Genomic DNA, 22,449 nt, shown 5'->3' with positions numbered 1-22,449 from the left:
GGCAAAATTCCTCTTCATCTGTGAACCTGTGAAATTTAGACTAGAAGTTATCTGTTTCCAAAGTACAATGGTGGAATAAGCACAAGATAGACATTTCTATTACAAGTGGGAGACACTGGAGGAAAAGAAGGGATAATAGGCAACAAGCAAGTCCAAAACTCAGCAGAACAATTTACATTAGCTCCCAAGGCTTGAAAACAATCCTCTGTTCTCTGAGACCATCTAGGCAATGGCCCTATCCTGCACTCTCTGGGTGTTGGCCATGCTCTCTGGATTCTGGGTGGAGGTCCTTTGGCCCTGGACTTCGGCTCTGCTTTCCAGGCCCACTGGGACAGCAACTCTGCTCCCCTAGCTTTGGGGGCCCCATTCCCCTAGTCCTTCTGAGTTGTGATCTTACCCCTTGGCCCCAACAGGCCCCATTCTTCTGTGCCCTTGGATATGACAGCCCCGCCCCCTCAGCTTTGGGCTTTGACCCCAGGTTAATGGCAGCCCCACATTTTGGAACTAAGCTGATGAAGATCCATGTCTTTGAAACCTCGGAGGCTGCGGCCCCACCCTTCGATATCCAGCAGGCTGTGGTTCCACACTTGAGACTTCGGAGGCCGTGGCCCTACCCTTTGAGACCAAGGCAGCTCTGCTTCCTGTGTTTTTTCCAACATTCTGCTGATCACAGAGCTGCTCTAGGGATGGTTCTTTCTTTTCTTGAAGGACAGCAGATGTAGCTCCTTTGGCTTGTTTCCTACACAGTTCTTCAGTCAAGACAGCTTCTTGGCTGTGCCCATAGGCAGGCCTCTCCTTGGTCCTCAGCCCCCAGCCCCTCGGCCTCTTGGTCTGGCCTGGCCTCTGGCTTGCTTGGGCAAGTGTTACAAACCTATTTTAGCTCTACAGGTAAGTGCCCAGGGGCACCATACCCCACCAGCAAGCCTTGGCCTGAAGGCGGTCAGCTGTCTTGCTCCTTGGGTCAGCTCCTGCATTGCCTAGTGCCTGTCTCCTGCTTCTGCTGCCACTGTTTCTCTGCTGCTGCTTCTCGCCGTCTGCATTGTCTCTGGTGTTACAGCTCTCCTCACTTCCTTCTGAGCCCTTTGATGTCCATAATTCCACCAACAGTCTCTTTAAGGCAATCCAGGCTTTTACTATTAGACACCTTAAAACTCTTCCAGCCTTCACCCATTACCTAATTCCAAAACCGCTTCCACAATTTAGATATCTGTTAGAACAGCACCCTACTCCTGAAATACGATCTATAAGGAGCCCTGGTGGTGCAATAGTTAAGCACTCGCCTGCAAACCAAAAGGGTGGCAGTTTGAACCCACCCAGCGGTTCCTTGGGAGAAAGACCTGGTGAAGTACTTCTGTAAAGATTACACAGCCAAGAAAATACTATGGGGCAGTTCTACTCTGTCACATGGGGTTGCTATGAGTTGAAATCAACTCAACAGCACACAAGGTTCTAGGTGATCTGGAAACGGGTTCCCAACCTGATCTCCTCTATTACTCTTCTCACTCACTCACTCGCTAGCTTCTAAACACACTGACCTCCTCACCGTTCTTTGATCCTGTCAGATATACCCCAGCTCAGGGCCTTTGGGTGGAATGCTTTTTCCTCAGACACCTGCATGGCTCACTCCTTTACTTTCTTCACTGCCACCATCTCAATGATGTCTTCCTTGGACACCCTAAAATTTTAGCATTCCCCTGACCCCTTGAATTTCCTATTCCAGCATCTAAGACAATGCCTGGCACATAGCAAGCACTAGGTAAATTTATAAAATGAATAAGAACATTGGAGTCCCAGTAAGATGAAGTGATTTCTCCAAGATGACACAGCAGTCTGATTCCAGAGTTCATGCTTTTAGTCCCAAGAGGTTGGCTCCATCGTTGAGTGGTACCCAGGACTGGCAGAGGTACAGTGAACCCAGCCAGCTGCCCCTCTACCTTCTGCCTGCAGTGAAGCCTGGTCTTCCACAGCTCAGGTCTGGCCTCAGCACCTTGGTCAATAGCAACAGTGCACTGGGTTGCTGTGGAAGAAGCCCTGGTGACACAGTGGTGTAAGTGATTGGATACTAATCAAAAGGTCAGCAGCTCGAACGCACCACATGTTCCACGAAAGATGTGGCAGTCTACGTGACAGGCTTGGAAACACTATGGGGCAGTTCTACCCTGTCCTATAGGATCACTGTGAGTTGCAACAGGCTCAGAGCAAATGGGGCTGCTGTGAGGCATGGCTAATATGCCAACACCCCCCAGTGGCTAGAATGGGGAAGGACAAAACCCTGGCTTAAAGCTGATGGGTATATGTATGGGAGACCTGGTTGGTTCTTGGTTCCCAGTCTCTCCCCTCACAGAAGACATAAAGCAGGGGTGGGCATAACAGATCTTTATTATACCAGAAGGGACAGGCGGTGGGGCAGTGCAGCATCCAAGCCCCAGACCAGACATGCAGCATCCACATGCAGGAACAGCTACACAGGCTGGGGCAGAGCCAGGGGTGGAGGACTAGGACTGAAGGACACCCACAGCACCCCTGCCAGGAAGCTTGGGCCCTGGGCTCTTGTGCCTCTACTGGAGCAAGGAGACAGAGGACTGGGCAGCTTCCCCATTGCTGGAACTCTATCACTTGGCCAGAAAGAAAGATGGCATGGGGGTATGGGGCCTGGCCAGCCTACACCACTTGGTTCTGTACATAGCCTTGTCTGCTGGCAGGGCCCAGTAGCCAGGGCAGCACAGCCCTAGCAGGAAGAGGGTCTACATACTTTCCTGTCCCCACTGGCCTGGCCCATGATCCCAGAAAAGCTTGGCAGAGGTGGGACCAAGCTCACCCCACTGAGCAGGGACATGCCCATGAAGGGGACTTGACTTCCCTGAGCACAAGAAGGGGCCTCCTAAAGCAGCAGTAAACTGAGGGGGCTGCTATAGACAGGAGGCCTTACCTCTGTGCCCCTGGCATGGAGGAGACAGGGCTGGAGTATGAGATCAGGCCTGGGGCTGGGAAAGGGGGAAGCGAAGGGCAGTGGCCCTGGGTCCTGAAGCCATGGGCTACCCAGGCCTAGAGGGAGAGGCAGCAGCAGGTAAGGCCAAAGCTTCCTTGGGGCAAGGCTTAGGGCTGGGAAGACCAGGCCAGGAGCGGGGAGGATGGCCGTCCTACCCAGAACCCCTGCACCCACACTGAGCTCTAGCCGGGGCCATAGGGAGGATGGACAGATGCACGAAGAACTTCAAGGCACCAGGATTCTGAGGAGCAGCAGGGCCGCCCCCCACAGACAATGAATATAATAAACATCTTCAGCTTAAACTACATGTGTGTAGGGGGTAGGAGGGGAGAGGGAGAGAGATAGACAGACATGACGGAAAAAGTGACGCACAGGTACAGGAGGGTGAAAGACAATCAGATGAATGTGGCAGTGAAAGTGAGTATATGGGGTCGTGGAAAGGAAGAAGAGGGAGAGACAGAGACATGAGAGAAGGGAAGACAGCCAGAGATGGCCTGAACTCGCAGCACTTCTGGTCCCTACAAAATAAGGCACCAGAGTCAGTAACGTTCCCGTTGTCCCTGTGGTATTAAACCAGGTGCTGGAGGGAGGGGCAGGCAGCTGCTGAAGGGTATGGGCCTGCTGGGCCTCACACCTGCACACCAGTGGCCTTCTTGATCAGGGGTATCTGCAAGGATGGGAGATCCCAGTGAGGTCTCAGCTCTGGGGCCCAGGACTGCTCCACCTGGGCTAGTCCCGTGGGCTACCCACGCCACCCCCCATTCCAGCTGGGTACACACCTTAGTTAGGTCCACGCCTGTGAGGGCATGCACAGAGGCAGGCAGCTCAGCCAGCAGTCGGTTCACTTCTGATGTTACCTTGCTGTTGTCCCCACTGAGGACCACAATCTCATCAACTTTGGTCAGTGGGGAGGCGATTTTGGCAGCAATCTAGGAAGTGGGTGAAAGGAGAGCTTGGTTAGTGCTCTGACTCCGTCCACCGGCCCTGTCAAACATCTGGTCTCTCCCTCCCTCTCCACCTCACCAGGCCCCAAAGCACCCGGGACTGGTCTTTATTTGCAAGCCAAGGTGATTAGAGAGACCCTGTGGGCCAGGAATGGATGAGCCTGTGCCTGTGGTGGAGTTCCTGCTCCCTAGCTGAGTGTTTTCCTCATTTAAGCCTTCCAGCCAGCCTGCTGCTATGTGTCACTGACAAGTCTGAGAAGTTCTGGCACTTGCTCAAGGCTAGTCAAGCGAGAAGACTTGAACGCAGGCCTGACAGCCTCCACTGGTCAGACCACTTGGGCCCCAGCCTGGTGTCAAAGCCTCACCTGGGGCAGGGCCTCCAGCACCAAGGCCATCTTGGCCGCGTCCCCGTATTTCCGGTAGGCTTCAGCCTTGAGTTTCATCCGTTCAGCCTCTGCCTTGCCCATCGCCTCAATGACTGCAGCCTCTGCCTCCCCAATTCTGCGGATCTTCTCAGCCTCTGCCTGAGCCAAAAGGACCTGCTTCACCCTGAAGGAGCCCAGGCAGGGGGGAGCAGTGAGTGTATCAGGATCCCTAAGCCTGTCTGGGAGCCAGTAAACCCTCAAGCCCTCTGCTCTGGCGGGTGTTGGGGGTGGGGGACACTGAAAGGCGGTCCTTTTGGCTCTGGCCAGAAAGAGGACGCCAGCTACCAGCTGCAAGTGGCAGAGAGCATTAACCAGGGTGCCTTGTGCCAAGCACCATGCCAGGCACTCAAACCTCCTATATCTAGTTGAGTTTTCCACAACCCTATAGGGAAGGTGGCATTGTCCCCACTTCATGGTGAGTAAACAGACTCAGGGAAGAAGCGACCTCTAAGCTGTGGTCGGGAGAGTAGAGAGTATCCTGTTGGCAGAAGAGGCTGTAGGGCCCTGTCTGACCCCAGACCCTGGCACGCAGGACGGTACTCACTTTTCGCCCTCGGCGATCTGCTGTATGCGGTGGGCCTCGGCCTCAGCTGGACAGCGCACGGTGGCAATGAGCTCCTTGTCCGTGCGCAGGATCTCCTGTGCCTCTACCGCAATCTGCTTCTTGCGCTGCACAACCTCGATCTCGATTTCCTCCTGCCGAATCTTCTGCTGCTCCCGCGCCCCTTGCAGCTCATAGGCCAGCTGGGCCTCGGCTGTCTGTGGAAGCCGTGTGGTTGGCATGTCAGAGGCTGGACGCCAAGTCTTGGGCCCTGAGCCCCAGCCCAGGATGCCCCAGAGTCTCTCACCTTGATGTTGACCTCCTCACTGAAGGCTGACTTTTGCAGCTCAAAGGCTCGCTTGGAGTCGGCGATCTTGGTGTCTGCCATGAACTTCACGTCTAGCATCTCCTTCTTGCACTCAGCTTCCTGGGAGGTAGAGGGGCAGGTGCTGAGGGTCTCCTGAGGGAACTTGGTCCCACTGCCCTAAGCTCCCTGTCCCTGGGGGTGGGAAGAAAAATCCCACGTACCCGGATGCCCGCGTCCCGCTCGGCCTCAGCCACGCCGATGTCAGCATCTCTCTGCACCACGGCAGTCTGCGTCTTGCCCAGGGAGCTCAGATAGTCCACTTTGTCATATACATCCTGGGGAGGGAGGGCGAGTCAGCTCTGGGAGCAGCCACAGGCACAAAGGTGCCCCTCCGCCAAGCATCCATCTCGCAGATAGACACTAGGGGACGCGGCCTTCCCACACGTCGCACCTTGATGGTGAAGCTGAGGATCTCGATGCCCATACGGCCAACGTCAGGGGCTGCCACCTCCCGCACCAGCTTGGCAAACTGGTCTCGGTCCTGATAAATCTGCTCCACAGTCAGGGTCCCTGAGGGCAGAGGGATCATGGGCTGGCTCCCCAGGGGCCTAGTCAGTGGGGAAGGAAGAAAGCATGCAAGGAGAAGTGCAGGTGTGCAGGGCCTGTCAGGCCTTGCTGGGGTTTCTCATTAAAAAGTGTTTCACAAGTAGCCTCCTTCTGCAGAGTCCAGGCTGGATGAGGGAAAAGCATCCTAAGCAGTGCCAGGTTCCTGAGCAGACTGGCATGACCCCTCGCCCTGCTACCCCCACCTTCACTCAGCCACCTGAAGTTCCGAAGTGAAGCACCTGGGAGGCAGCAGCAGAGCCCCTGGGCGGGGCAGGGCCTCACCAAGGATAGAGCGCAGGTGCCCCTCCAGGGTCTGCAGGACAACGTTCTTGATGTCCTGTACGTTCTTCCCCAGGAACTGCTCGCAGGCCACGGCCAAGAGTTCCTTTTCCGTCATGATCTTTACCTGCCAGTGGTCAAAGAAGCCCCTAAGCCTGGTTGGCCAAAGGAGGACAGAGACCCCAGGCCCAGGGGTGTGGGAGTGGTAGCTGTGCTCCTGCCTTTTTCAGACCTGGAGGCCCCAGAGGCTGGGGGCAGGAGTTGATATACGCCCCCAGGGGGAGGCAGCAGCTTAAGGAATTCTCCAGCTACAGAGATACTTCACCCCCACTGGCGGCCCCAGGCCCACATGTGGCCTCTCTCCCAGGCACTTGGGGCTTGTCCCCCACCCCTCCAGCCCACTGTTTCCCCATCAGCCAACCCCTCCCTTGCAGGCACCCAAGAGGTGCTCCACATGTGGGAGACTCTCAGGCTTGACAGGCACGGACTGTGAAAAGGAGAATGAACAATAGGGACACAGACAAACAGACAGACTGGGAAAGAGAGTCTCGACAGGGCAGGAGACAGGCCCAGGGGGATGCACCGAGGGTGGGCACCCTCCCGCCTTCCTTCCTGAGGTTCTCATCCAACAGCCCCCTCACTGGAGGCCTAGCCCTCTCCTCCCTGTGAAGTTGAGAGGTGGAGTAGAGCAGGGCAGGAACCCCTCGCTCCTGCATTTGAGCGGGGATTATAACTTGGGCTCCGCCTTCCAGAGCCTAGAGCTTCCTCTGCCTCCTGCTCTCTCCCTCAGGTCCCACCCCCCCAACCCCCCCACCTCCCCGCCCCCCCACCCAGGGAACAGGGAAGGTCTGGATTTTAGGGTTTGGCATTTCCGACACCTGCAAAGAATGTGGGGGAGGGTTAGTGAGACAGGAGCCCTCAGCACTGGTTTTGTCCCTCAGGAGCCCACTGAGGAGAGAAGAGGTGTCTGTTAGTCCTGCTGGGTGGCCGAGGGGGCCGAGCGAACTAGCGTGTTCCAGTGGCGATGACCCTCTCTTGGGATGCAGGGCAGGGGCAGGGTGTTGGAGACTCCCCTGGCTGCTGTCTTCTCCTCCTCCCCCCAAACCCCAGCACGGGGGACGAGGCAGCTCAACAGACATGCGAGGGGCTGCTGAGTTACTATACCTGGGCGACACCCGTCACAGTTAAAGCTACCCCCTCGGCCGTCTCTACGTCCTCGCAGCGGGGCTGCAACGTCATAATCTCTAGGGAAATCCTGCCAAGAAATGCAAAACAGGGGCATGGGTCTGGGGGCCCAGGGCCTGGGGGTGTGAGGAAAGAGTCCGGTACCTGACTGCTCCAGCTGGGAAAGGCCAAGGGTCCTGTTGAGGAGAAGGTTGGGGAGGATTCCCCAAGAGCTTTCAGCACTGGATTAGTCTGGGAGTGTGTGAGAAGGCAGTGGGTGGGAGGCAGGGCAGTGCAGGTGGCCCCAGAGAAGGCGTGTAAGTGTGCTACACGTGTGCACACTGCCTTTGCTCACACCAGCCTGGCCTGAATGGTGGGGAAGATGAAGTGGACAAGAGGTGGCTGGGGGTGGTCTGGGGGGTGGTGGGGTGGGGAAGAGTCTTTGTGTGCTGCTGTGTGTGTGTCCTGAGGCAGCAGGTGGGCACTGGTAGTCCAGGCCCTGTGGTGTAGGTGTAGGTGTAGGCCAGCCACGGGTGCTGTCTCAACACCCCCAGGGGTCCTCACCCATTCTCTGGATGCCCCAGGCGGCTGCCTAGAAAGCTCTTCCTGTCAATTTGGCATCCTGGGAGTATGCCCACAGCTGGCCTGAAATGGAAGTGGTCCTGCACCTGTCCCCTGCCAGGAAAGGCCGGTCCAGTCCCTCCACTGGGCAACAGGCTCTGACGGGAAGCCCGCCCTCTGGTGTTGGGCCCAGGAAGAACATGTGGAGGACGCAGGCTAGGGCCACCAGAGAGCCTCTTGGCCAAGAAGTATGAACCCTCAGAAAGAGCTGTTCTGGCCAGACAATTGACTCCTCCAGGGTCCACAGTCACCCAGCTTAACAAGGACCAGGATGTCTGCAGATGTCTTGAGTAGTGTAGTGGACTTGGAGGGGAATGGGGCTGCTTCACATGGGATGTTGAGGGAGGCCTGGGCAGGGCCCATTCCATACAAGGTGCTCCGGAGCTTCTCCTCAGGCTCTGTACTGAAACTTGCCCTCCCACAGCTACAAGAGCTGATTACATGGGGATAGTCCCCTTCCCGATTAGAGATGGCAGGATGGGTGGGGAAGGAGGTGGTGGGGGAGGATTTTTGCCTGAGAAGGCTGAGGGGTTCTTTAGTGCAGAAGGAGGGGGCAGGGTGTGATGGCAGTTAGGTCTCTTCCAGCCTGGGGACCACTGGGATGTGGGCTCTGAGGGGACAGGGATGTTTTCATATTCCCGGCTGTACCCCCTGTGCCTGGAACAAGAAGGTGCTCAGTAAAGAGCTGGCAAATGAAGCAATGAAGATGGGAACCTACACATTAGAGAGAAATCACTTGGAGTTACTTAATATCCTGACCCAAGGATAGATTTCACCAGCCATGGCTGGATGGGAATGAAGAGCAAGACACTAGGTTCACTTGCTTTTCAAAGTGAGACGTTATTGATAATAAAGCTTGGGTATCTCTAGCACTTCTTTTCCAAAAATCCCAAATGCCCTCATCATTTTATTTGCCTTTCCAATATCCGTATAAGGCAAAGAGAGGCATGATTCTTCCCATTTCAGGAATGAGAAAACTGAGACCCAGTCATAAGCCTTTTCCCTCAAGCCTGTCATGGAGATTATACCTGGAAGCTGGGGAGGAGCCCAGGGGCTGGGTGAACACAGCTCTTTGTGGGACCCATCTCCTGGTCTTGCAGAGAGGACTGGGGCCCAATATTGGGCCCAGAAAAGGGTCTAGCAAGGGGTTCATGGTGTCTGTGCTGGGGAGGATCAGAACCTCAGTAGGGTAGATAGAACCGAGCCCGCGGCACCTGGACAGTCAACTCTGTCACATAAGGGCCTTGTCTTCTGTATCTGTTCTGCCTCAACTTGTTCCCAATTTAGGCATTTAGGGAGACCCACTGGTGAACTTGGCAGAGCTCCCAGAATCCCTTGCTCTTTCCCCACACGCAGCCCAAGTGGATAAGGGCGAGGGATCTGGGTCTACAGGGATCCATCCTGGCTGTGGCCGCCTTTGCACCCAGAGCAGCAGAGGGTGGGAGCAGAGGGGAGGGAGGCACCTGCTCAGGAGGAAGTCTATCCGGCTCCTGCCCGCCAGGCCCCAATGGGGCAGGAAGAGAAGGTTAGACACAGAGGAGGAAGCAGGTGGGTTATTACCTGTGCAACCCCTGTTACGAATAGCGGGACCCCCTCCGACGTCTCAATATTCTCACAGCGACACAGGATGGTCATAACCTCCAGAGACAGTCTGAGGAGCAGCCAGGGGGCAGGGAGAGGTAGGGACAGGAAGGGGTAGGAGGGGACACAGCAAACACACACAATGGTTACCAGACAAGCACCAATGCCTGATGTCTGGGGGCAGGCACGGGTGCTCTTTCCATATTTTAACCCCCCACTGCCAGCTTAGCCTAGGGCTGTGGAGGGGCACAGGTACTCTTGCTGGCCTGAGGCCTCTGGGTCTCTTCTATAGCCCCAATGTCCTTCTAATGAGGAGCTGCTGGGTTCAGGGAGAGGTCTGTTGAGGCCTGGGCCCACAGCCTGAGCTCAGGAGGCCTGTCTGCAGGGTACTGGGGTTGCGCACCTCACCTTCCCAGGGGATTCCTGGCAGAATCTCAGGGACTTGGCCTTAGAGCCACCCTCCACACACAGGCAAATCTGCATTTCTAGACACTGGGAGGGGGAAACGCCACTTGGGACTAATGAGTCATAGCAAATACTGAATCCTGCTCGGAGCACAAACGCTCCAGGTCTGTGCTACATAGCACTAACAAGGCAATTTAGGGCCAAGAAACCTCAAAGAAAATATTGGATGTTTTAATTTCGGGGGGTCAAGGGAGTCAGGGGAGAAAGTTTGCTGCTGCCAGAATATTCACAGGGACAACTGGGAGGTGATGGAGTAATCCACTTTGAAACCTCCAAAGTTAGGCCTAGGCAGAGAAGACAGTGCCAGCAAAGAGAACAAGGTGCCTGGAAGTTACCTGACCCACGCTGGCTGGGCCTCCCTAGGACAGTGCACGTGCGTGTGTGGAGGGTGATGGTCTAGGCAGAGGCCAGGCTGTGAACGGTGTGGAAGGTTTCCTTACACTAGATAAAGGGAGGACAGAGGCTGAGGCTGAAGCGGTAGAAGAGGCGGGTTGGGGCGGAGGGACTGGGGAGCAGTATGCAACCTGGGGCCCCTACCTCCACTCTGGGAGGGGCCCTCTCACAGCGCCAGCTCTGGGGGCTCTGGCCATGCAGACATGCAAAGGTTGCCTTCTTTTGAGTCCCTAACACTAGCACCCTGGGGCCTGAGAGACTCAGGACCAGCCTTAGAAACCCATCAAGTTCTCTTCTCAAGAAGGAGATGAAAGGGAAGTGGTAGAGAGTCAGGGAGGGAAGGGAGGAAGGAAGGAAGACAGGAGGCTGCAGCTCAGATGCCGGGGTGGAGGAACAGCTCAGGCAGGGCAGAGAGCGCCGCCCACATCAGGGCCTCATGACAATATAGGACGCAACAAGTGCAGCAGGAGGGACCGCATGGTGCCAGGGGAAGAATGGCTGACACCGAGGGTGGATGACATACGGGCTGGCTATAACCTCAAAAGGGAGAGTGACTGTCCGGACTGGGCTAGAAGCCTCTACACTGGCCTGAAAGCTCCTGCCAGCCTGGACACATGAATGCTCTCGTTTGGGGACCGTGGTCCAGATGTCCCCCAAGCAGGCAAGGAGCGGCAGAAGGGGCTGCCTCCCAGAAAAGGGTTTAAGATGTGGAAGAGCTACAGGCTCAGTCCACCCAGTGAGGGGCACTGGAAGGAAGATGCTGAGCCTGGGTGTGAGACAGTCTCCTAGGGCGAGGTACAAGGCCCTCCCCGCTCACTTCCAAACTCACTGTCAGAGAGGCCTGGTGGGCCCTCCCTCCTGTTCTGGGGCTCCACTCCCTGGAGCCTGAAGAGGGGAGGTAGGGGAGACGGAGAACCTGGACAAAGGCCTGCAGGGGCATTGGCCCTGGCAGTGGAGGCCCATGTGGCACAGGTCTCTGGGCAAGCTGCACACCCTCTGGGCTCAGCTGTAAGTCGAAGTGATTGGGGGAGGTATGTGGACAAGATACTCTGTTGTGCTGGGACTGCCTGGGGGGTGGGGTGGGGTGGTAGTGTCTCCCCACAGGCCACTCGCCCACTGAGGAGTGCCGAGGTCCTCCTGAATGGACACTGAAGCCAGTATTGATTTCTCGGTGACAACTGGGACCTTGGAACAGGAGAGTCCCTCAGGATCCCTCAACTCAGGCTGGGGAGAATGTGAGAAGAGATGTGTGAGTGGAGGGTGTTACCAGGAAATCAGTGAAATTAAAAAGGTGTGACATGCTTCCCAATCCCGCCAGTCCAGTAGATGCCCTCAGTACCTGGAGGGCCCCAGGCACTGGCAGCTCAGTAAAGACCTGGGGCTCCTCTCTGATGACTGGAAGGGGCTGGGGCAGAGGGGGCTTTCCACTGGAATCTCCATTGTTTCCCCTTTGGGATGACGGCCTCCCCCAGCAGCGTGCCCACACCTTCACGGCTTGTTGCCTGAGTCCTGGCCTGGATGAATCTGGGTCCCTCGATCCCCCATACTCAGGTGGCAAGGAGAGCCAGCAGGGAAAGCCTAACACTAGGCCCTCCAGGAGGCTGAAATCTCCCCTTCTCTAGTCTTCCCAGACTGATACAGGAGGTCTGGGGCCAACTCTACAGCAGCCAGCAACGTAAAAAACCAAGCCCCTTGCCTTTGAGTTGATTCTGACTCTTAGCGACCATATAGGACAGAGAACTGCCCCACAGGATTTTCAAGGAGCAGCTGGTAAATTAGAACTGCTGAACTTTTGGTTAGCAGCCTGAGCTCTTAACCACTGTACCACCAGGGCTCCAACAACAACATAGGAGGCACCAATCCCTTAGGTCCCTGCCCCTTGTCCCTAAATCAGACTTGTCACAGAGCCACTTCAGACTGTACATCCATTCTCTGCCATCTATCCAGTCTGCTTTCTGCCCTTGTTACCTGCCTGAATGGCCCTAGGGCCTGTACAGCTCTTCCTAGCCAACCACCCAAAACAAACCCATTGTCATTGAGTCGATTCTGACTCGTAGTGACCCTACGGGACAGAGTAAAACTGCCCCATAGGGTTTCCAAGAAGCACCTGGTAGATTCAAACTGCTGACCTTTTGGTTAGCAGCTGAACTCTTAACCACTATGCCACCAGGGTTTCCTTCCTAACCAAACAGGGTGTAAAACTAAGGCTTGTTGAATAACTTTGAGCTAGAATCAGGAAATTGGGATTCTGCCTAGGTATGGCCCTGAATTCTCTGGGACAAAAGTGATGCCAGCCTCCAGTGGGAAAGAACATCCATTAAGGGGGTTGTGCCCACAGACAGACCTTCCTGATGTGGCCTCCTGCATCCCTGTGCAGCCATTTCACCTGGTTCTTAGGAAGTCCCCTTGCCCCAGGACGGAAAGTGACAAATGGCAGATGCTCTAGCTGACCCATGGAGTGTGGTGGGGGAACGCCGGAAAGCCCTTTCTCCCCTGCCCACTGGGATGACAGGTTCCCAAGCCCGCAGGCCCTTACCTCTGTGTGTCGGATATACACCACCAGGCCCAGGCCCAGCCGCCAAACACGTACTGTTTATAGTCGGAACCACAACAGCCCCCTGGGGAGTAAAGCAAACCACTGCTGGTCAGTCAGCTCCTGGGCCTGTCCACCCTCCATCCTTCCAACAGCAACTCCGGCCCTTTACTCTGCTCTGAGACTTGAAAATTCCCACTGCTGGGTGCCAGGGGCTGAGGCACACATCAACGGGAGACACATTCTCCCTGCCCTTAAGAAGCCTTAGATCTAGTTTCGGACACAGGAAATTTGCATAAAGAAGGAATAATATCTAATGAGTGGTTCAGAATATTAGTGCTTCCAGAAAACAGAATAGGTCAGTGGTCAGGAAAAGCGCTCATTTTCCGTTCAAAAACCACCAGTTGCCATTGGCTTGACTCCAACTCATGGGAATTCCATGTCTATCAGAGTAGAACTGTGCTCCGTAGGGATTTTTTTTTAATAATTTTTATTGTGCTTTAAGTGAAAGCTTACAAATCAAGTCAGTCTTTCACACAAAAACCCATACACACCTTGCTACACACTCCCAATTACTCTCCCCCTAATGATACAGCCCGCTTTCTCCCTCCACTCTCTGTTCGTGTCCATTTCGCCAGCTCCTAACCCCCTCCACCCTCTCATCTCCCCTCCAGGCAGGAGATGCCAACATAGTCTCAAGTGTCCACCTGATCCAAGAAACTCACTCCTCACCAGCATCCCTCTCCAACCCATTGTCCAGTCCAATCCATGTCTGAAGAGTTGGCTTTGGGAATAGTTCCTGTCCTGGGCCAAGAGAAGGTCTGGGGGCCATGACCACCGGGGTCCTTCCAGTCTCAGTCAGACCATTAAGTCTGGTCTTTTTATGAGAATTTGGGGTCTGCATCCCACTGCTCTCCTGCTCCCTCAGCGCCTCTCTGTTTTCCCTGTCAGGGCAGTCATCGGTTGTAGCTGGGCACCATCTAGAGCTTCTGGTCTCAGGCTGATGTAGTCTCTGGTTCATGTGGCCCCTTCTGTCTCTTGGGCTCATAATCGCCTTGTGTCCTTGGTGTTCTTCATTCTCCTTTGATCCAGGTGGGTTGAGACCAATTGATGCATCTCGGATGGCTGCTTGCTAGCGTTTAAGACCCCAGACGCCACTCTTCAAAGTGGGATGCAGAATGTTTTCTTAATAGATTTTATTATGCCAATTGACTTAGACATCCCCTGAAACCATGGTCCCCAGACCCCTGCCCCTGCTACGCTGGCCTTCGAAGCGTTCAGTTTATTCAGGAAACTGCTTTTGGTTTAGTCCAATTGTGCTGACCTCCCCTGTATTGGGTGCTGTCTTTCCCTTCACCTAAAGTAGTTCTTATCTACTATCTAACTAGTGAATGCCCCTCTCCCACTCTCCTTCCCTCCCCCCTCGTAACCACGAAAGAATGCTTTCTTCTCAGTTTAAACTATTTCTCTAGTTCTTGTAATAATGGTCTTATACAATATTTGTCCTTTTGCAACTGACTAATTTCACTCAGCGTAATGCCCTCCAGGTTCCTCCATGTTATGAAATGTTTCCCAGATTCCTCACTGTTCTTTATTGATGTGTAGTATTCCATTGTGTGAATATACCATACTTTATCCATTCATCCGTTGATGGGCACCTTGGTTGCTTCCACCTTTTGCTGTGTAAACAGTGCTGCAATGAACATGGGAATGCATATATCTGTTCGTGTAAAGGCTCTTCTTTCTCTAGGATATATTCTGAGGAGTGGGATTGCTGGATCATACGGCAGTTCTATTTCTAGCTTTTTAAGGAAGCGCCAAATCGATTTCCAAAGTGGTTGTACCATTTGATCCACAGGGATTTTTAATGGCTGATTTTGAATAGATCACCAGGCCTTTCTTCCAAGGTACCTCTGAGTAAACTTGAACGTTCCATCTTTCAATTAGCAGGTGAGTGCCTTAACCACTTGTACTCCACTTTTCATTCAACTATTCCTTCATTCATTCAGCAAACAAGTGGACTATTTTTATGTGCTAGGGATACAGAAATAAAGATACACTTCCTATCTTGAAGGAGGTGAGACTAAGAGACAGGACCTTTCCTGAGATGATTGTAATACCATGTGGTTTGCCTGTCATCAAGGTGTATGCAGACAGAGAGGAAAGGCAGAAGGTGGTCCAGCTCAGGGAGGCTGGTGGGAGGAGGGAATCTCCTAGCAAAGGTGGGCCATTTCAGGGAGGCTGGGTCTCTACTCCTGGGGCTTTTTAAAAATTTTTTTATTGTGCTTTAAGTGATAGTTTACAAATCAAGTCAGACTTTCACACAAAAATTTATATACACTTTGCTATATTACCCCTAGTTGCTCTCCCTCTAATGAGACAGCACACTCCTTCCCTCCACTTTCTATTTTCGTGTCCATTCGGCCAGCTTCTGAACCCCTCTGTCCTCTCCTCTCCCCTCTAGACAGGAGCTGTCCACATAGTCTCACGTGTCTACTTGATCCAAGCAGCTCACTCTTCACCAGTGTCATCTTCTATTCCATAGTCCAGTCCAATCTCTGTCTGAAAAGTTGGCTTTGGGAATGGTTCCTGTCTTAGGCTAACAGAGGGTCTGAGGACCATGACCCCGGGGTCCTTCTAGTCTCAGTCAGACCATTAAGTCCAGTCTTTTCACGAGAATTTGAGGTCTGCGTCCCACTGCTCTCCTGCTCCCTCAGGGGTTCTCTGTCGTGTTCCCTGTCAGGACAGTCATCGGTTGTAGCCGGGCACCATCTAGTTCTTCTGGTCTCACACTGATGTAGTCTCTGGTTTCTGTGGCCCTTTCTGTCTCTTGGGCTCATATGCCAATTGATTTAGATGTCCCCGAAACCATGCTCTCCAAACCCCCACCCCTGCTACGCTGGCCTTCGAATCATTCAGTTTATTCAGGGAACTTCTTTGCTTTTGATTTAGTTACTTTTGGGGCTTTTAGGGGTACTTTGTTTCTCTTAAGGAGCCTTGGTGGTGCAAGTGGTTAAAGGGCTAGGCTGTTAACCAAAAGGTCGGTGGTCGGAACCCACCAGCCACTCCGTGGGAGAAAGATATGGCAATTTGCTTCTGTAAAGATTACAGCCTTGGAAACCCTATGGGGAAGTTCTACTCTGTCCTACAGGGTTACTATGAGTCAAAATTGACTGGATGTCAATGGGTTTGGGTTTTTTGGGTTGTTCCTCTTCTGGGAGGGGGTGGAGAAAGACAGGCTTCAAAACAAAAACCAACTGATGGTACCGACAGGAGAAGTGAAGAGAAAAGGAAAAGGTCTAAATAGGAAGCAGCTGCTGGAAACTTAGCAGCAACTAAGTAGAATGTCTAATTCAACTATGACCCAGACCCATGCTGTGAACTTGTCTGGCATAGGCTCTACATAGAAACGAGACACGTCAATTCCTGAAATTCATGTACTGGACCCTCCTGCCAATGCCTACATTAGCCATCAAGTTAAGAAACTTTAATAAAAGCTGAGATGCAGTTAACTTGCAGTGCAAAGAAATGAACAGGAAACACATGAATTAAAGGAAATACAATTTCAGAAAGACAGTGGGTGCCATTGTTTCCATGTTCACAAACTTGGGCTTTCATAAAAGCCTCAGGTGTGTGTCTTCCAAGGTCAAGGGTATGGTTTCATATAGCTGGGGACCCATGACAGAGGACAAGGTGGGGTAGAGGGGCGGAAGGCAGATCACAGTGTGTCTTACACATAAGGCCAAGGAGTTGAGGCCTTACCCTGTGTGAGTGATGGGGGGTGGGGCACACAGAGATATAAGGTAGGGAGCAATGAAGCTAATTTGTCTTTAAAAAAAACCACTTTGCACAAGGAGGGAGATCTTGGGGGTCAGAGTAACTGGATAGAAACCTCCTGAGTAACTCAGGCAAGACCTGGTGGCTGATGCAGGGGGGTGAAGAAAAAGAGAGTTGGGGGTAACTTCTAGGGCAGCACTGCCTGAGAGAACTTTCTGCGATATTGGAAATGTTCTGTATCTGTACTCTGCAATACAGCAGCCACTAGCCACGTGTGGCTACGGAGCACTTAAAAAGTGGCTGGTATGACTGAGGAGCTGAATTAAAAGAAAAATTTTATTATCAGTGTACTTTAGATGACAGTTTACAGTACTAGCTTCTCATTAAACAGTTAGTACAGGTACTGTTATTTATGGCATTGGTTAACAACCCCAGGACATGTCAGTGCTCTCCCTTCTCAACCCTGGGTTCCCCATTACCAGCTTTCCTGTCCCTTCCTGACTTCTTGTCCTTGCCCCTGGGCTGGTGTGCCCCTTTAGTCTCATTTTGTTTTATGGGCCTGTCTAATCTTTGGCCGAAGGGTGAATCTCAGGAGTGACTTCCTTACTGAGCTAAAAGAATGTCCGGGGGCTATACTCTCAGGGTTTCTCCAGTCTCTGTCAGGCCAATAAGTCTGATCTTTTTTTGTGAGTTAGAATTCTGTTCTATGTTTTTCTCCAGGTCTGTCCAGGACCCTCTACTGTGATCCCTGTCAGAGTAGTCAGTGGTGGTAGCCGGGCACCATCTAGTTGTACCGCACTCAGACTGGTAGAGGCTGTCGTAGTTGTGGTCCCTTTAGTCTTTTGGACTAATTTTTCCTTTGTGTCTTTAGTTTTCTTCATTCTTGAGGAACTGAATTTTTAATGCAAATTAAATGGCCACATGTGTCTGTTGTTGCGTGCCATCGAGTCGATTCTGACTCACAGGGACCCTATAGGACAGAGTAGAAATGGCTCACAGGGTTTCCTAGGCTGCAGTCTTTATGGGAGCAGATCACCAGGTCTTTTCTCCAGCGGAGCCGCAGGTGGGTTCCAACTGCTGACCTTTCTTTTAGCAGCTAAACACCTCACCGTTGCACCACCGGGGCTCCTGCAGTGGCTACCGTACTGGACAGTACAGCTCTAGAGCCCTGGTTTGGGTGGGTGGTGAGGCCAGCAACCAGAGACAATGGAGAGGACAGTGACTGGGTACAAGTCCTGGACAGGGGAATTAAAGGAACAAAGGTACCCTATGGGGGAGGACTTGTAAGGCAGGAGAGCTGGAGTCCTGAGATGACTCATGCTCCCCAGACAGTCACTTGGTTTCCTAGATCTGCCGTGCACAGGGAGCAAAGAGCAGCCCCACAGTGTTTGTAGGGGCAGCAAGAGGAAGTCTTAGGTTTCTGTTTCTCTGGGGTAGAAATACCTACCCACAGGGCTGCTGCTCAAGGTAAGCCATTGCAGGCTTGTCTGCCCTGGGAAGTACCGTAGAGAGGCCTCTGAGGACAAACAGTCAATCTGAAACCCAACCATCCTGGGATCAAGTGAAACTGGAAGAGGGACAAAAATCACAGCTTGTCCTTCTTCCACCTCTTCTGGCCTGTTGGGAGCAGGGCATGGCTGCCTCCAGCTTTGTGGAGGGGGTGCTAGTGGTAGGGTGGGATGGAGGGGGGCTGAGGGGGTGTCTTCCCTTTCCCTTTAACTTATTCTTTGACATTGGGAGTAAGCTGCCACAGCTTAAGCTGGGCCTTGGCCAAGAGAGACATGGCCATGTTCCCAGGGATCCTAACAGGAAGGCTGCCCCACCCCTAGCAGTTTCTGCCTTGGGAAGGCAACTTCCTCCCCACATCCTAGGTATTCTCAGCATGAACACCATTCCCAAAAGAGGATACTCTAGGTGCCTCTTCTTGAATTCCCCAGCTCTCACTCATCCTGAGATCTGGAAGTTTTTCCTAGTTTTATCTCACTTCTAACTCAATTTGCTTTCGCTTGCTCTGTCCTCAAACAGAAGGACCACAAAATACCCCCAAGACAACCTACAAAATACTCTCAGCCCCTCCCCAGACACAGCCTGACCTTTGCCCTCCCAGGAACACACTCTTCCCTCCCTCCCTCTCCTCCACCTTATTCTTCCCTGAGTAGTGCAAAGGGTTTGCACCTAAAGATTAGTGGTTTGAACCCACCCAGTGGTACCGTGGAAGAAAAAGCCTAGCAATCCATTAAGATTACAGCCAAGTCAAATGTATAGAGACTAAAGTTCACTAGTGGTTACCAGGTGTGGGGAGGAGAGGGAAAGAGGGGACCATTGTTTAAGAAGGACTGAGTGTCAATGGTGATGGGAAATTTGGCGGCATGGGTGGTAGTTGCAGAAGACGATTATATAAATGATATCACTGAAGTGTACACTTGAAAAATGTTGAACTGGAAAATGTTGTGTTATATATATTTTTACAATTAAAAAAAAAAAGATTACAACTAAGAAAAGCCTATGGAGCAGTTCTATCCTGTAACACATGGGGTTACCTTGAGTCAGAATCAACTCAATGGCAACCACCAACAGTCAAGAATGTCATAAACTATAAGGGGGTTTCTGACTCTGGGTAGTACACACAATTAACACACTCAGCTGCTAATCCAAAGGTTCAAGTCTACCCAGAGGTGCCTCGGAAGAAAGGCCTGGCAATCTACTTCTGAAAAATCAGCCACTGAAAACCCTGTAGAGCACAGTTCCACTCTGACACACATGGGGTTGACATGAGTTGGAGCTGATGTGATGGCAACTGGTTTTAGTCTTTTCTGAGCCACAAACCCCTTTAGTAGTCTGGCAATGCGTAAGGATCCCCTCTCAGGATGTTTATAAATAAATTATTAAAAATTACATAAGAAACAAATTATATTGCAAGTCACCAAAATATTAAAACAATCAAATGTGTGATATAGTCATATAAGTGATTTTTTTATTAACACATTAAATTATAAAATCTATCAGCTGATCTCATACCTGCAACAACTGCAGTGTTGTAGGAAAATATCGGCTAATACTTGTATGATTTTGCTGCCAATATTCATAACTGCAAAACTTCAGTTAAAGTCCGTGAAAATAAAAGCATATATATTTTTTCCCATTCAAATTCACAGATCTCTAAATTCTACCTACAAAGCCCAGGTAAAGAACCTCTGACCTACTGTAGACACGAGACAAACATGTGGTATTTAGGTTACCTTCCTAAATTCCCGTAAGCAGAAATAGAGAAAACGTTTTATGTCAAAGAATGAAGGAAGGAGGTTAGACAATAAGGAGAACTTCCAGACTTTCCAGGTGGAAAAGATGACCATGAGATGTAGCTACATCCTCCTTCTGAAACGGGCTGAGTGAGGTGCCTCACTTAGCTGCAGACCCAGGTAACAAGGTTGGCAGGAAGGGCAGGACTGGAGTAGCTTCTCTGCTCTCCTGGGAGTCCATAGCAAGAGGGAGCTGCATCTCAACTGAATCATCTCAAATCCCAAGGCACCATCATGCTAGGTATTATCCCTCTCTCTCTCCAATTCCACCTTTCCTTGACTCCACGACACTCAAATTTTAGGCAGGGCCTCTTCGCTCCACCCCTGAACAGCTGCAAAGCTAGCATGGCACTGGCCTGTGGCCCAAGGACCGGGTTCCAGCTGTCCATCTTAGGGGCTCCACTCACCCCTCCGTCTCAGGACTTTCCAACAGAATCGGAGCTTCTGTTGCCCAGAGTCTGGGTTTGCAGGAAGAAACTCCACAAGAAAAACAAAGTGTCTTTCTTCTCTTCCCTTTCTAAAAGCCTTCTCTAGGAGTGGAGGCTGGGAGACAGGCCCAGATCTTAGAAGAGAATGTATGGCCCTGGTGTACTCCCTCCGGACCCCCAGGCTGTCTCTGGTCTTCAAGGGACTGGAGTATCTTTCTCCCCAACAGGAGTGGGATCCTCATCAGGGAGGGTGGGGGCTTCCTGTTCCAGTGAGAGAGATTAATTTTGACATCCAAACTGGGCCGGAAGTCATGCTTTGGGGTGAAAGTTCCCAATGATTATCATACCTCCCCAAGGGTGTGCAGCTATAAGCCCTGGCCTAGCCCCCTCTTCTACCCACTTCAGTAGCTGAGCCCTGACAACTCTGCACACAGACTGAAATCGGTATTGACGGTGGAAAGTAAGGCAAGAGGATTTCTGCAGCTACAGCCCTCTAAGCTGTCAGACAACAAACACCGCCCTCTCCCCAGCACCTGTGAGCCTCGGGCTGCACAAACTAGTGCCTTGAAAGGCTTCAGCCACTCCCAAGGCACCCCGAATATACAATCTAAATAGCAGCCTAAAGGCAAGTCTCCCCTTACTCCTCTGCCCCCCCAATACTGCAGTCCCCAAGCCGCACCTATAGAGAAATTCCGAAATCTTGCTGCGTTTTTGCAACCCAGAGCAGCACGGCCCAGGGCCCGGTTTCCCAACCTGTAGAGGCCGCATGCGCGTTCCCAGGGCGGGCAATGCCAGTAAATCTCCGGCAAGCCCCAGCCTGCCCGGCATTAACGGGGGCTGTGCCCCAAGAGAGTATCTATGTCTCAGGACCCGTCCTCGATACAGGCACCTGTCCTGCAGAGCTGTTGGACCCATCTGAGCACAGGCGCTGGAATCCAGCCAAACCGCTCTGTTGCCGGAACCACTGGTTCCTCCCTCCCGGAATCCCATGGCTTCAATTTGGGACCCCCAAACCCACGGTGGAGCGGAGGGGAAGCCCTGCTTAGGGAGGAGGTGGAGAAAGGATAGGATAAACACGGAAAAACATGCGTGTGCCCGGGGGACGGGGGGCGGAGCATGGAAAATGCGAAATGAGGGTCTCTTCTGGGAACGGGGCCTCCCAGGTCCAGCCTAGGGCAGCGCCCTGTGGAGCGCAGACCCAAGACCCGCCGCCCCACCTCGTCCCCCGACCCCTGGCACTGCCCTCCACCCTCTGAGTCCCTCTCCTGGTCCAGCCCTTCACCCCCGTTCCCTCCCCAGCCCTGCAGCCACCCCGAACCCCCTCCTCAGCCACCTTCCCAGGCACAGTCCCCACCCCAGACCCACCTCCTTTGCTGCCTCCTCACCTGAAACCACCAGCGCCTCGTTGGGCCCTACCGTGTGGCAATTGCCCATGGCGCCGGCGGGGCGGAGGGCCCTCGGGAACCGCAGAGAACTGGACAGCAACACCCGGCCAGCACCCCACACCGCCGGCCGCGCCCAGCCTATCCCGCCACCCCCAGCGGCCGCCCGCGCCCCTCCGTGGTCGCAGCCCCGCCGGAAGTGTGGCGGCGGAGGGCGGGGCCGGCATGTTGAGTGCGGCAGGGGAGTGCGAGCCTGGGAGGTCTGAACGCTTTATTACAGGGGTCCGGATTGCGGAGCCCAGCTGTCAGGCCCTCGGGGGAGGCGTCCCGCTACCCCCACGGGGCACCTCGATGACAATCGCCCCGCCCTGACTGACCTCCCAGCACTGACCTTACAGCCTCAGCCTTGGAGCCAGAGTGCCTGGGTTCAAATCCCAGCCCCTGCTCTAAGTAGCTGTGAGACTGGGCGAGTCCCTTACCTCTGGAGCCTGATCTTCCGTCTGTAAAATGGGAGTAGTTATAACTACGTAGTTGAATGGTTGCAAAGGGCCCAGTTCAGTAATTCTCAACGTTCGTAGTGCATCTAATCACAAATTTCTAGCCGCTATGAGTCGGAATCGACTGGACGGCAATGGGTTTGGCTGGGTCTTTTAACCCGGAGCTAAGGTGGTGCGGTGGTTAAGTGTCCTGCGGCTAACCAAAAGGTTGGTAGTTC

General features: G+C 53.1%; 1 protein-coding gene across 5 annotated transcripts; it reads right to left on the bottom strand.

The window, feature by feature from the left end:
• Positions 1–2,345: 2,345 nt before the first annotated feature.
• On the bottom strand, positions 2,346–22,448 carry FLOT2 (flotillin 2). 5 transcript variants are annotated; one of them, XM_049860245.1, is made up of 11 exons: positions 21,718–22,448; positions 12,852–12,933; positions 7,256–7,346; positions 6,095–6,218; positions 5,658–5,776; positions 5,428–5,541; positions 5,207–5,326; positions 4,903–5,117; positions 4,299–4,482; positions 3,769–3,918; positions 2,346–3,656 (listed from the first exon to the last, which is right to left on the bottom strand). In XM_049860245.1, exons 3-11 carry the CDS (start codon positions 7,328–7,330, stop codon positions 3,618–3,620), a joined length of 1,140 nt encoding a protein of 379 aa, XP_049716202.1. In that variant the 5' UTR covers positions 7,331–7,346; positions 12,852–12,933; positions 21,718–22,448; the 3' UTR covers positions 2,346–3,617. The 5 variants fall into 5 exon arrangements, with proteins under 5 accessions (XP_049716202.1, XP_049716200.1, XP_049716199.1 ...); XM_049860243.1 differs by lacking the exon at positions 7,256–7,346 and adding an exon at positions 9,437–9,527 and having other exon boundaries at positions 21,738–22,448; XM_049860242.1 differs by having other exon boundaries at positions 21,738–22,448.
• Position 22,449: the final 1 nt, after the last annotated feature.

This window comes from Elephas maximus, chromosome 19 (assembly GCF_024166365.1).
Source record: "Elephas maximus indicus isolate mEleMax1 chromosome 19, mEleMax1 primary haplotype, whole genome shotgun sequence".
Classification (NCBI taxonomy): Eukaryota; Metazoa; Chordata; class Mammalia; order Proboscidea; family Elephantidae; genus Elephas; species Elephas maximus.
This window is presented reverse-complemented; position numbering and strand designations above follow the sequence as displayed.